This window comes from Giraffa tippelskirchi, chromosome 11 (assembly GCF_054371585.1).
Source record: "Giraffa tippelskirchi isolate mGirTip1 chromosome 11, T2T-mGirTip1v1.2.pri, whole genome shotgun sequence".
Taxonomy (NCBI): domain Eukaryota; kingdom Metazoa; phylum Chordata; class Mammalia; order Artiodactyla; family Giraffidae; genus Giraffa; species Giraffa tippelskirchi.
Window position 1 is genome coordinate 16,653,914 of NC_137285.1, and position 14,102 is coordinate 16,668,015.

Genomic DNA, 14,102 nt, shown 5'->3' on the forward strand with positions numbered 1-14,102 from the left:
AGATGACTGGATGGCATTATCAATTCGATGGACATGGGTTTGGGTGGACTCCGGGAGTTGATGATGGACAGGGAGGCCTGGCGTGCTGCGGGTTCATGGGGTGGCAAAGAGTCGGGCACGACTGAGCAACTGAACTGAACTGATGTAGGTACTACATGATCACTAGACAAAGTGCATGCTCAGGCCCAGCAAATGCAAAGCATTTTGAGATACTCAATGCAAAACCAATACAGCATACACACACACATCTACCACCACCATCACCATAAATCCTAACCGTGACTAACAAGTGAGAAGATTGGAATATTTTAGATCCACATATGTACACTCTTCTTGCTGAAGCACTGGGCATAGTAAAAGACAAACATTAATAAATAAATGCATTTTATGCAGAATGATGTTCAAAGTGATTTTACAGTAGCTTGCAGAATTACCTATCAAAAGGCTGTGCACTCAATTTTTGAAAACACACTAATAATTGCAGAATTTTACAACTCCCAAGCTACTGGATGTGAAAATTTTCCAGGGAGCTTAACGGTCTGTCATTTTCTCAAACACCTGCAAGACTACCTGCATCAGAATCACCTAGAGTGCTTATTAAAATGCAGACCCCATGCCAGAGCTTCCGAATCATAATTTCAGGAGATTAGGGGCATGTGAATATGCATTTTCAACAGGCACTCCACATGATTCTAAGGCACTCAAAGGCATGAGAGCTAGCGCATTAAAGGGCTTTAAGGAGTCTTTTAATTAGATTTGCCCTTTAGGATGATCCGTTTGGCTGTAAAGTGTAAAATCAACTGGAAGTGAGCAAAGATAACCGAGATAACACTGTCACTCATGCCAGCGCGGGACCGAAGCCCAGATGGCCTGCGCACTTCTGCGCCCCCTGCGGGCCTTCAGCAGCTTCGTCCCGCGCTGGCCTGAGCGGCCGACTGCGACTGCGCTCTCCGAAGCCCGCGGGACTGTCTGGGGAGCTTGCCAGTGTGCTGACCTGGACCGGAAGCGGAAGTGAGGCCGAGTTGGCCTCGCGCGCTTCTCCAGCCTCACCCGCCCCCAACTCTGTGTGTCGGGTCCCTCGCGGAAGTGCCGGAAGCGGAAGTTTCTAAGAGGTTGGGGAGTTGTTTGGGGAGTGTCGGGTTATCTTAGTTGTAGGTGGGTTCACGGCGCCGGCTGTCTGAGCAGGTGAAGCACCTTTGTGAGACCTCTTCAGTTCTGCCGTCGCGGCTCAGTCAGGATCCCGACCCCGAACCTTAGCCTGCGGGCTCTGGTACCCAGTGATCTGACTCTTCCTTAGGGTCCTGGTGGAGATCCTGGGTGTTCTTTGTCTCTCTCCTGGAGTGAGGCCCCTTCGGCTTCCCAGTGTCCTCACAGACCCTCGCCATGGGCAACACGAGCAGCGAGCGCGCTGCGCTGGACCGGCAAGGCGGCCACAAGACACCCCGAAGGGACAGCTCGGGAGGCTCCAAGGATGGAGACAGGCCCAAGATCCTGATGGACAGTCCCGAGGACGCCGACCTCTTTCACTCTGAGGAAATGAAGGTAATGGCGAGTGGGACAATCTGATTCCCCTTAACTGTTGTTGAAATCTACTAGATCCCCCCACCCCGCCCTATTCCTTCTAATTATAAGAAGTGGAAGAGCCCTCTTAGCTCAGTAACTTGTGTCTAATTACCGATATGAGAAAGTCTCCCCGAGGGGGAAGGAATTCACTTCGTTTAACATCATTAAGGAAAAGGCAGCGCTGAGACAGGCTCAAATTCTTGATTAATTAAGATCATGGCACTGGCAGTAATTGAGCCCCAGTCTCTGCTTTTCTCTTAGGTATAATTAATTTCACAGCTCTCAGGAGTCTTCCACCACTTTTAAGTAGGTTGATGGAAGCTTTTGTTGTAGTTTTACAGTTTATTTTCAGTTTTGGAGAACACGTGTAAAGTGAACATAAGAGTTGAACAGCTGACTGTAGCTGCCAGAGGTCTTTAGTTATGCAGAAAATTTGTGGTTCACCCTTGAGAGCAGGCACGGAAGAGTAATTTGACTTCTGGAGGTCAGTGAGTAAGCGAAACATCAGTCTAAAGGAGGCAGCCAGCTGCTACTCAGTTTCTCTCTCCAGTTGTTTATATATGACTTAATATTTTAAACAGGCCAAAGCAAACATTGTTGCAGGCCAAACTTAGATGTCCTGCTGCAGTCTGCTTTAACTCATAATAAACTGAAGATAATTCTCGATTCTTGCTCTAACCGCTCTCCTGCTAACCACCTCATGTGGTCTGTTTCTAGGGGCAGAGCCCAGTCCAAGAATACTCAGTGATTCTGGCAGCTGATAGTATGTGGTGTAGCCTAAAGAAATGAACTAAATCCTTAAAGGATAGTCAGTGAAGGAAAGATGACAAATACCCCTCCTCCCCCCAAAGTCCTGTTAGTTTCTGGTTGCCTGTTAATCATCACTGCCCATTAGGCTAATTGTCTAGCAGGTCATTCCGGTTGTGCTCGTGTTTCCTCAGATGTTGGAATGGGTGACCACGTTATTACCTTATTTCCTCACCGGAATCTTAGCTTTGAGGCTAACTATGAAGAGTCCACTTTTCCTTAGCCCTCCAGCCTGTCATTTCAACTTGCTTTCTGAGTTTGTCGCATTCCTGAGGCTGTGTGCAAAGTCAGCTTTGAAATCCTTTTTCCAACAGTTTTATATCTCTTCCCCAGGAAATAATTTTGGCCCAAAGGTGGCTTTTTAAGACACTATAAGAATCAAACTATCAAACTACTTTCTTTAAGAAGTATCTGTTGTTTTGCCGAATTAAAACTCTTTACAAGAAATGTTTAACGTAACAAGTGATCTGTACAGAGTTATTAAATAACTTCCGCTATCATTTCCATAGAAGTTATTGAAAAACATAGCAGACACACTGGATTAAATGCTTAGATACAAAAGAAAAAAGTCATGGATTCTTTTTAACTGTACTAGGTCAACATTTTGACTGTGGTTAGTTATCACACCCTCAGTGGAAAGTGATACCAGTCTGTTATTCTTTAATCTGTAGCTTTTGTTAAAGCTCAAAGAATGCAGGTATCTTTTAAATGAGCTCAGGTCACTATTGAAATGAAAGTACTAGAAGCTTGCTCTAGACCTTTTAAGAGTCTGTCACAGCCTAGAATCCTACTCTGGCTTCTGACTAGGAAAAAATGTAAGAGATCCAAAACCACATATCTTTCACTGAGAGTCAAACGTGTTTATTTCTCTCATCCCAGAATACCTCTGTTACACAATGCTGCCCACACAAGAAGTTATTGTTTAATGAGGGTCAGTCTTTGTCTTTTCTTACATTTTTCTCTGTGGTGCCTGGATGGCACTCAGTGAATAGCTTTTCCCTTCCTCAGCACCTGGATTTGCCAGTTGTCAAGTTGAAAGCTCTGGAATTGTCCCTAATAAATTTTCATGTACTTTAAATCTTGCTTAATTAAGGGAAGAAAATGACATTTATTAAGCTAGTCTCAAATTCATTGCTGCCTTCTTCCAAGTGAGTTTTATAATTTCTCAAGTTTTGATGTAGACCCCTTGAATAATAGCAGTAACAGTAGCTATTAATTATGAAGCACCTACCCTGGGTCTGACCGTGTGCAGAGCATTTTACATGGACTGTCTCAACCTTCACAACCTTAAGAATTACTTTTATTCTCTCCATTTTGCAAGTGGGAAAACTGAGGCACAGCTGGTGAGTTAATGGGCTGGAATATAAACCTAGGTAGTGACAGCTGCCTCTTCAGAATTAATTGTCAATAGTAAGGGAACGGTCTCTCGCTAATGGCTCCCTGTTCCTGAGTAAACTGCTCTGTTTCTAGGCTCCAGAGAAGGAGGAGTTCCTGGCCTGGCAGCATGATCTGGAAGTGAACGACAAAGCTCCCACCCAGGCTCGGCCAACTGTTTTTCGATGGACGGGGGGTGGAAAGGAAGTTTACTTGTCTGGGTCCTTTAACAACTGGAGTAAACTTCCCCTCACAAGAAGGTATTCGCCTGGACGTGTTCACATATTGGTTTTAACCCAGCGGTACTCTGGTTTCCAAATGATCCCTGTGGGTGAATAGAAGAGGATGTTTTTATAAAGTAGATGCTGAATGGAAAAATAGTGATGCTTAATAAGTCACTGGGTTAAAATCGCACACCCGAAAAACACACTTAGAAGAAAACATCACTCGGTTATGAGTATTTCTATTTCACACAGAGCCAAGTTGGACCTGGTTCTTGACAGGGAACTGCCTGCTTTTCCAGGAGTCCAGTTGGTGTGGGAGGGAGCCACTCAGCCCAGTTATAAGTCATGCCCATCAAGGGAAGAAAACAATCAAATGAGAGAGGTTTTCCTGGAACCTTTTTTTTGTTAGTAGTTACACAAGTTTCTGTAGGGAACTTTGTACATCCTGTGAAATTGATCCCCTGTCCTGCGCTAGGCAAACTGACAAAGGGTAAAACTTGGCAGGCAGCTTGCTGCTTATCTTGTGTTGCTGTCCTCCTTGGCATCCAGACTGCCAGGTGTTACTTTGCACATAGCAGGAGGACAAATGCCTATTTGTTGAGCTTTTGATGGTAGGTATGTAGATTCTTGGTATTTGGGCAAAGCGAGTTTTCTAGGAAACCTCTTATGTTGCTACTTCCTGGTAGCTTTTCTGGATTGAGATCATTATAATGAATTGTCTCAGTTCTCCTGTGGCTGAACTCTTGATTTTACATGGAAGCTTTGTTTTGTTCCGTGGCTGGTTTTGCAAGTCAGCTCAGAGTGCAGCTCACCCTGCTGACACCCCCTGCTTCCTTTTTCTCTTGCAGCCACAATAACTTTGTAGCCATCCTGGATCTGCCAGAAGGAGAGCATCAGTACAAGTTCTTTGTGGATGGTCAGTGGACACACGACCCTTCCGAGGTACTCTTTCTCCCACCCTTGGTCCTCTGGCTGCCCACATGATTCAAGCACGGGGCCTACCCTCAGAGACAGTTGCGAGATCCCTCTGTCCTGCTGGTAGAAGTCCCCGTGTGTGACCAAGCTAGATAACAGTGCTCATTGGCATCCTTGACTTGATGAGCCGGTTGGGGGGCCAGGAGATGAAGCCTTCCCATCAGGAATGCTAAATCCTCTAAAGAATACCTTTGGAGACCTTCCGTGTTATGATTTCTACCTGTCTGTCTCTTCCCAGCCAATAGTCACCAGCCAGCTTGGCACAGTCAATAACATCATTCAAGTAAAGAAAACTGACTTTGAAGTGTTTGATGCTTTAATGGTGGATTCCCAAAAGTGCTCCGACGTGTCTGGTATGAACAGTTATTTTATACCACGTGTGTGCAGGTGGGGGCCGCGTCATTTCGAATTACGCTTGTTTCCCTTGCCTCTCCCTCTTGAGCGGGAGCCACCCAATCAGTGGACATGAATATCTCCCCAAAGAGCCACAAAACTAATTTCTAATTATGTGTTTGGTCAACTTGCTGAAATCTAGCTCTGAGGAAGCAGTAAGTCATTTTGGGGGGGTGGTCATCTCTAGGATTTAGTAGGCCTGCTTGGCCACAGAAAGCGGACACTGGAAATGGAACCAGAGTTTGCTCTCATGCCAGGGGCAGGCCCACAAGGCCCTAGAGAGTAGCATTGGGTCGGTGAGGGGCCAGCACTGGGGGCGCCTGCCCACTTGGGGCTCCTAGAGAGTTTTAGCCTGCCAGGTGATAAATGGACCCCTCAGTGACCTTGGCTGTCACTTGCACATTCCATTTGCCCTTGTCAGAATCCTCTCAGAGGAGGAGGCTCACCATGAAACAGGCTGCTCAGCACAGCCTGCTGGGTTAGGGTCCTGGTAAAATGCGCCCTTCTTCCAAGAGTCGTCCGATCATCAGTCATTCAGTAAGTTGCTTTCCATCCAAACCCACAGGAAGAAACTGCTCGGAAACAGCACGTGCAAGGCAGGGAGAAGGACATGTTGGCACGTGTAGTGTCATCACCAGATGCTCTGCCCCCTCCAGCAGGGCTTTACACAGTTCCAGGACCCCTGTGGGAGGTGGGGCAGAAATCCCCCAGGAGTGTGCCTGACTGTCTAAGAAAACAGGTTCAGTTCAGTGTGAAGGTTGAGCCTTCCCTTACCTGCCTGGGCCCCAAGGTTTGCCCCCGGGATCTCTTACTGTTTATCAGCTCAGAACTCTCACCAGCAGGTGGACCACGTGGCTGACAAGTCAGGTCATTAAACAGGACTCGGACATCGAAAAATAGCATCCTCCACTCTCCATAGCTAATTGATCTTTGAGAGAAGTCATTTCTTACTCAGATAAGCGGAAATTGGGGTAATGCCCAGATACATTTACTTGCTGATAAGTGAAATTTTAGGCCACATACCGAAGCTTTTAGTCAAGGTTCTGCAGTAGAGGTCACCTGGGGAAAGAAAGCTGGTAAACTAGCTTCAAACTCTCCATGCTCTTCTCATACTCAGACACTCCCTTACTCAAAATACATATTAATTCCCAATGGCTCAGTTTCCTGCCCTCAGTGCCTTTCTGTTTCCTGCTGTGGTGGGGCTGGGTTGTGTGAAGGGAATCTGTCCCCTGGAAAGCGACGAGGAAGGAGTTGGCGGAGCCAGGCTGCCTCAGCTTTACGTGGACAGCACAAGTCTTAGGCGGCCACATGCATCCCCAGTGTCCTTTGGATCACAGCTCGGTGCCTGCAAGCTGGCTAGAGATCACTAAGTGAGCGGCTTCTAAGTTTTCAGAATATCACACTGCTAGAAGCTTAATGTATCTGTATAAGTGATATTCTCGAGCATGAGTTTGAAAAGAACCTGAGAGTGGTAGAAGCAGAGAGCCTTTAGAGGTCAGGTTTTCAACTTCTTGTTTTAGTTTTGAAATGTGCCCTTGCCCCTGTGTCAGCAAGTTGCCTATCTCTGTTTTTATTCTGGCTGGCAGTCCTCCTAACTTGGGCCTAGCCACGTAAGCCTCACTAGAAGCCTTGAGCTTCTTTGAGGTGTTTGCTGGCCCCGCCTGCAGCGAGGAGGAAGTGTTAGCCTGTGTGGCTGTTAGGTCGGGTCACTGCGAACAGTTTCCTGTGACTCTGACCCAAGTAAATGTCCTGTGGCCATCTCCCCCCAGAGTTGTCCAGTTCCCCACCGGGACCCTACCATCAGGAGCCCTACGTTTCGAAACCAGAGGAGCGGTTTAAAGCACCTCCCATTCTCCCACCACATCTCCTCCAAGTCATCCTAAACAAGGACACGGGCATTTCTGTGAGTATCCAGACATCTTCCCAGACCATCCTTCATGGTTACGTTCTGCCACTCCCCTCTGGCCACCTCTGGCAAAGCAGCTGGTGAAAATGTTCAGTGTTGCCCATCAGTGTTCATGCCGGGTCCACCTCTGATAACGGAAAGGGCTGCTTGCAAGATGCTCCCAGAGCGGACACTGCCTCCCTGCCCCACGCTGCCTTTCCGAGCTCTTCCTCTTGCGTTCCACCCCCATCTAGCCTGAGCCCCATTCCTTTTTAATTTCATGACAAAATATGTAACCGGCTCTTCTCAGTAAGCTACATGATGATGGAATTCTTCCTCTGGCCCCCAAATTTTAGAGTCTCATTTTAATCGCCAAATTGCTTCCAGAAGCAGCATTGCTCCCGGATCAAAATTTGGGGTCTGTGGGTAATGCACATTGCCCCTGGTAATTGATGTTACAGCTGAAAAGAAGCGGGCCTTCTCCTGGATCCTGAAGAGCACTTTGTTAAAGTTAGGAGCACCCTAACTTTCCATCTCGTTTAACCTGAACTGCCCGGTTCCCCCAGCTCTGGACTGAGCAGCGTAGCCATAATTCTTGGGAATCTGGATGTTCTTCTGCTTGGTCCAAGCCACCACCTAAAACAAACACGCCTGTTGGGTGATAAGGTAATCATGCTGCTGTTCTGGGTGCCACACAGAAGTAGGTGTACTAAGGTGCGGGGCTGGAGGCCCGCACGTGCGGGTGGCTGCTGCAGCGGTCACATGTGTTCCCCAGGGGCACCAGGTCCCACCCCATCCTCGTGTGGAGAGCAGCCCCATGCACACACCTGATAGCTGAGCCAGCTTTTGTCAGGTGCTTTAGCCTCTATAAAACTGGGGAGTGTATGTTGAAAATACCCTGGATTCTGACTTCTCTTTAAAAATAGGAAGATGTGGCAGCATTTGGGGTCTAATATATGAGCTTGTGTGAAGCAATAGCACCTCTTCCCCGCCCTCACTCATCCAGTGCTTTCTTCAGACTCACCATCTGAGTCTCAGAGACTTGCAACCCAGTGCTCAGGAACCTGGAGTATAGTTTTTTTTCCCTAGCTTTCTTTAAAAGCACCTGCAGTGCAGTTTTCTTTCTGCTCCTCCACAAGAGGGCAGACAGAGCCATGGCCCACGCTCTAGAGACCAAGATGAAGCCTGATCAGAGACGCACGCTGTTGTGCCCAGCAGGCACCCCAAGAGCTCTGCTCAGTCACCAGGCACAACACCTCACCTCCCCTGTGATCGTGGACAAGCCCTTTCACTGCCTGACTTAGGAGGAAAGGGGCCTGAGAGCCTGCCTCCTTTCCTTTGAAATCCAGTCCCATGAAACACGGGAGAGTCTTCGTAATTTCTAGATCCTAAGTGCACACGTCTGCTTTTGCTCCCCCACAGTGTGATCCAGCTTTGCTCCCTGAGCCCAACCACGTCATGTTGAACCATCTCTATGCACTCTCCATCAAGGTAAGGACCCGTTTGTTACTATCTGAGCCATGTTTCTTGCCCTGAGGCAACCCCACACACACACACACACACAACAATGATGGAACGGCCTGAAGTCCTTACCTGGAGGGCAGCTTCCGGGCCCAGGCCCAGGAACTTGTGTTTATTCCGCCCTCCTGATGATTCTTGTGTTCCCTAAAATCTGAGCGTCCTGACTTAGCTCTGCTTTGATGATTTCCACCCTCTTCCTCAGGATGGAGTGATGGTGCTCAGCGCGACCCACCGGTACAAGAAAAAATACGTCACCACCTTGTTATACAAACCCATATGAGGAGGTGGGAGCCGCCAGGGGCCCGGGCGCAGCGTGTACGTCCAGGCTCCACGCGTGCATGCTCTTCACTGGACGGAACGGACTGTAAATTTCCCATTTCACACTCTTTATAAGGCATTTCACTCCCGCCCCACACCTTCCTGAAGGTTTGCTCCAGACACAGCAGCTCCTGAAGCGCCTCGGTCTGTAACAGTGCCCTCAGCACCCAGTGGCTGTGAGCGCCAGGGCTCCTCAAGGCTGAGGGTGGCATAGGGGGAGCAGACAGTCTGCAGCCCCCACCCTGCAGTGTGAAGGATGGTGCAGGCCTAAATTTAAATCCCATGAACGTGGAGATTTTTCTTAAGCCAAAAATGAACACTAGCTGATGAAAGCTGTGCTAGTGAAAATCTGGGGAGCAGGTCCCAAGGCCGCACAGAATCTCTCATCATTGGTGTGTTAGTGTTGACTCGTCCCTGCCGAGGCCTGGCTGCAGACCCGCCAGCGAGTGGGTGCTGGTCCTACCTGTCCCCTGAAATCAAGCAATAGATCATCCTCCACTCCCTGCTGCAGGGAGGTGTGATTTCTGTAGAAATTAGACCTTGTCTGATTTCAAGATGAAGTTTTACAATTGTTTCTTAACGCTTATGTGCATCAAGTGGTTTTTGTCTTTTTAAACCAGCAGTGGCTGACTGTACAGCCTTAGGGCAATTTTTAAATCACCCCAACTAGACTCGATCATGTGACCTGTGCTCAGCAATAATCTGTTCTCAGAACAGACTCGGAAAACCATGGCCGGATTCCTCCTTTAAGCTGGGTGATCCTGCGTACTGACCACTGCTAGCCAGAAGGGTGTCCGGCTTTTTTGGCGAACCGTAACGAGCTGGCACTGTCGCCCAGAAAATGGTGGCGAGGCGCCCTGCCCTACCCTGTGCCACCTCGCTTGGGACCTCTGGTCCCTACTCAGCAAAGAAGGCTGCAGCAACTGGTGTTGCTTATTCTGGAAGGAAGTTAGAAATTGTGGCCGCCTTCTGATTTTGTGTCAGGAAGACATCCTTTGGACCAAAGAGAACCTCTCCACACAGCCGGAGATGTGCCTGTTCCGAGGTTCCTGTCCCCGGGTCGGCAGAAGCTGTCACCCCACCCTGGTCCTGCGGGAGATGGAGGAGCCAGCTCCCTGGTGTCCAGTACTTGTGCCCTGCTTTGTTACTGTTTTCAAAACACTGAATAACTCACCCTGATGTACAGGTTCCAATAAAGCTTTGTAAAGATAATGAACATGCACTTGGGGGGAGCTCTGATTTCACGCGGTCATTTGGAGGAGACTGGTGCTCTCCCGAGGTCTGTTCGATGCAGTGCTATTCAGTCTTTTTCCCGACTTGGCACACGTTGAAAATGGTGCCGTCCTTTTGGCATTCTGGGATGAGAAGACAGGGCAGCTTGGTGCTCTGCAGGGCTGGGGGCCTTTCCCTGACTCACCTGTTCTGCACACAGATTAGAAGGCTATTAAGAGGCTATAAAATTGAGCCCCTTGGAGCTGCTCATAGTGGGAGCTGAGGAGAGGCAGTAGTGAAAGTCCCTGGCTTGCCCAAGTTGGCAGCATCCCCAGGTCAGAGGTCTTGCTCATTAACAAGCACCACAGGGGAGCCTGGGATCATGACCCTCTGCTTGGAAGACCACAGGATGTTCTGGAGTCAGCTACTCTCCACCAGCTAAAAGGGCCTCTGTCCCTTCTACCAAAAAGATGGAAGGTTACAGTGTCCCTTTAATAAGCCTTTTCTTCCCAGCCATCAGGAAACATGGAAGTAAATTTAGGAGATAAGGGAACCCCCGAGGTCATCTGGTCACTTGAGGTGGACAGTAACTTACAAAACATCCCTACCTGGGTAATTAGCCATCTCACCCTGAATATCCAAGTGATGTGGGAACCCTAGATTTAGGGACTGGGGGGGCTATATAAGTATACTGAGGAAATAATGTAAAAATCCTCTTTCCAAAACGGGATTTTTTTTTTTTAGTTATTGAAAGTGAAAGTCACTCAGTTGAGTCTGACTCTTTGTGACACCATGGACTATACAGTCCATGGAATTCTCCAGGCTAGAATACAGCCATTCCCTTCTCCAGGGGATCTTCCCAACCCAGGGAATGAACCCAGGTATTCAGTATTGTGGGCAGATTCTTTACCAGCTGATCCACAAGGGAAGCCCAAGAATACTGGAGTGGGTAGCCTATCCCTTCTCCAGCAGATCTTCCCAACCCAGGAATCAAACCAGGGTCTCCTGCATTGCAGGCGGATTCTTTACCAACTGAGCTCTCAGGGAAGCCCCATTTAAGTATAGTTGATTTTATAGGCTTCCCAAGTGGCTCAGCAGTAAAGAATCCTCCTGCCAATATAGGAGACACAAGAGATTTGGGTTCAATCCCTGGGTTGGGAAGATCCCCTAGAATAGGAAAAGGCAACCCACTCCAGTATTCTTGCCTGGAGAATCTCATGGACAGAGGAGCCCGGCTAGTTACAGTCCTTAGGGTTGCAAAGAGTTGAGCATGACTGAACACCCATGCACAGTTGCTTTTACAGTATTAAGTTTCAGGTCTACAGTGTAGTGATTCAGTATTTTGTGGATTGTGTTTTATTGTATATTATTATAAGATCCTGGGTATAATTCCCTATCCTATGCAGTAAATACCTGTTATCTATTTTATGTATAGTAGTTTGTATCTGTTAATCCTATACCCCTAATTTGTTTGCTTCCTTTCTTCTTTGGTGACACCATAATTTTGTTTTCCATGTCTGAATCTGTTTCTGTTTTGTCTGTGCATTCATTTGTATTATTTTTAGATTCCACATAGCCTACAGTACTTGTGTTTCTGACTTATTTCACTAAGCATAAGACTCTCTAGGTCCATCCATGTTGCTGCAAATAACTTTCATTTGTTCTTATGTTTTAGTATATTCCACTGGAGATAGACACACACACACACACACCCCTCGTCTTCAAGTCAGTCATCTATTGGTGGACACTTGGGTTGCTTCCATGTCATGGCTATTTTAAGTAGTACTACTATGAACACGGGTATGTGTATCTTTTCTAATTAGTGTTTTCATCTTTTTCTGGATATATACCCAGGAGTGGAATTGCTAGATCATGTGGTAGCTCTATTTTTTTTTTTATGAACCCCCATACTATTCTCCATACTGGCTGCACTGATTTACATTCCCGTTAGCAGTGTTTCTGCACACCCTCTGGAGCATTTGTTATTTTTACTGATAATGGCCATTCTGACGATACCTCATTATGGTTTGGATTTGCATTTCTCTGATAATTAGCCATGTTGAGCATCTTTGCATATGTCGTCTTTGAAAAAAAGTCTATTCAAGTCATCTGCCTGTTTGACTGGGTTGTTTTTTTGGTATTGGGTTGTATGGGCTGTTTGTATATTTTGGAAATCAACTCCTCATTGGTTATGTCATTTGCAAATATTTTCTCCCATTCTGCCAGTTGTCTTTTTGTTTTGTTGATGGTTTCCTTTGCTGAGCAAAAAGCTTAATTAGGTCCTATTTGTCTATATTTGCTTTTATTTATTTTGCCTTGGGAGACTGACCTAAGGAAATATTGCTGTGATTTATGTCAAAGAGTGTTTCACCTGTGTTCTCTTCTAGTTTTATGGTGTCATGGCTTACATTTGGGTCTTTGAGCCATTTTGAGTTTATTTTTATGGATCACGTATCTTCGAAATATAATTGAAAATACATAACTAAGCTTATAGGTATAAAAGGGATATACCGAAGCACCAGAACTGAGGAAGCTGTTGCTGTCGTGGTGAGCCCTTGGTGGTGACTGGGGAAGGTGGGTGGCGGGAGGCAGAACCCAGCCATGGGCCTCCAGGATCGGGGTTCAACACTCACACCTGGAAAGGAAGCTCACTGCCTGAGTTGGCCCAGAAAAGCACTGCCTTTTCCATAAGAAGGGTTAGACCATCTGGTTGCTACCTTGAGTTAGGGCTCAGAGGGAGCCATCAGCCCCAGGCTGCAGGAGGAAACATCATGTTGAAAAATCTAGCCCACAAATCAGCTCTGCTCACAAAGTTCAGAAGACACCAAGCTGAAAATCCAATAGAAAAACTAATTCAGAGCCAGTAAACCCAGTAAGACACCCCTGCAGCCCCAGAGGACCCCCAGAGGAGTTGACTGTTCAGGTGGGGGAATGTAGGCAAAACCACAAAACAGTGGGAAATGGGTGTCAGCATTCCCCAGAGCTGTTTGTCTAAAATATTACGTTTTCTTTAAAAAGCAACATAAAAGGAAGTCCCGCGTAGTCCAGAAGACTGCCCACAGACCCGGATGAAAGTTTTTACACCCAAGAAGCTAAAAGTAATGGAGACTGATTAATGGAGATGGAACGGGAGACCCTGCTTTATCCAAATCACAGGAGCAAAGCCACACTGAGGTGTCCTATGACCCAGGTAACACTTTCTCTATTAGGGGTGAGGACTGGTTACATGGTTAAAGCGTAACTCCAGTTGCTTTTGAATGAAGATACATTTTTTCCCACTGGAAATGTATATACAAAGGAAGTTACAGAGCCAAGGGTAAGGTCTTTAAATTCCTAATGTGTTAACTGGTATTTCAAGGTAAATAAAACCAGCCATATGTCAACATACTGAAACCAAAGATCAAAGGATCCAGGCAAGGTCTTTTCCTTTCCTCTGATTCCACTTAAGGGTGTAGATGATAGCTCCAAGACCAGGGCAAAGCCTGGCCATTCCTCCACCGTCCCCTCCCGGAGTGTGGACACTAGACTGAGAATAGGGATGTCGGTCCAGTTCAGTGCCTGACTAGCTGTGTGACGTTGGGCGATCATATGACCTCTCTTAACCCAATTTCCTCTCCTGAAAAATGGAAGGAGTTGGACAGACACTAGGTGATCCCTAGGACTCCTTTCATTTCATACTGGGAGCCACAAAGCCTTTTACAACATGAATGGGTTATGGCTACAACAGGAAAGAAGTCAGGGGGTCAGAAAAAAAGTACCAGCACCGTGAGCTCAATTAGGAAACCTACAAGATGCCAAGGGCCAAGTTGCAAAACCCAGAACATCAAAGT

The 14,102-nt window shown here is 47.1% G+C and overlaps 2 protein-coding genes across 2 annotated transcripts in view; both read left to right on the forward strand.

The window, feature by feature from the left end:
* Positions 1–1,515, forward strand: part of TMEM233 (transmembrane protein 233) — a 71,004-nt gene extending 69,489 nt beyond the window's left edge. Inside the window, exon 3 of the mRNA XM_081539863.1 lies at positions 1,298–1,515. The gene's annotated coding sequence lies outside the window, so the exon portion shown is untranslated. The remainder of the gene's footprint in view (positions 1–1,297) is intronic.
* On the forward strand, positions 1,020–10,276 carry PRKAB1 (protein kinase AMP-activated non-catalytic subunit beta 1). Its single transcript, XM_081539860.1, has 8 exons — positions 1,020–1,112; positions 1,298–1,542; positions 3,841–4,004; positions 4,817–4,910; positions 5,182–5,296; positions 7,106–7,239; positions 8,644–8,712; positions 8,945–10,276. Exons 2-8 carry the CDS (start codon positions 1,384–1,386, stop codon positions 9,020–9,022), a joined length of 813 nt encoding a protein of 270 aa, XP_081395986.1. The 5' UTR covers positions 1,020–1,112; positions 1,298–1,383; the 3' UTR covers positions 9,023–10,276.
* The last annotated feature ends 3,826 nt before the right edge of the window (positions 10,277–14,102 follow it).

What these genes read in the sequence shown, in the direction of transcription:
- PRKAB1 (XM_081539860.1), top strand. Translation starts at nt 1,384, where the DNA reads ATGGGCAACACGAGCAGCGAGCGCGCTGCGCTGGACCGGCAAGGCGGC. An exon ending in TTCACTCTGAGGAAATGAAG is followed by an intron (nt 1,543 to 3,840) that starts GTAATGGCGAGT and finishes CTCTGTTTCTAG; the next exon opens with GCTCCAGAGAAGGAGGAGTT. An exon ending in GGACACACGACCCTTCCGAG is followed by an intron (nt 4,911 to 5,181) that starts GTACTCTTTCTC and finishes GTCTCTTCCCAG; the next exon opens with CCAATAGTCACCAGCCAGCT.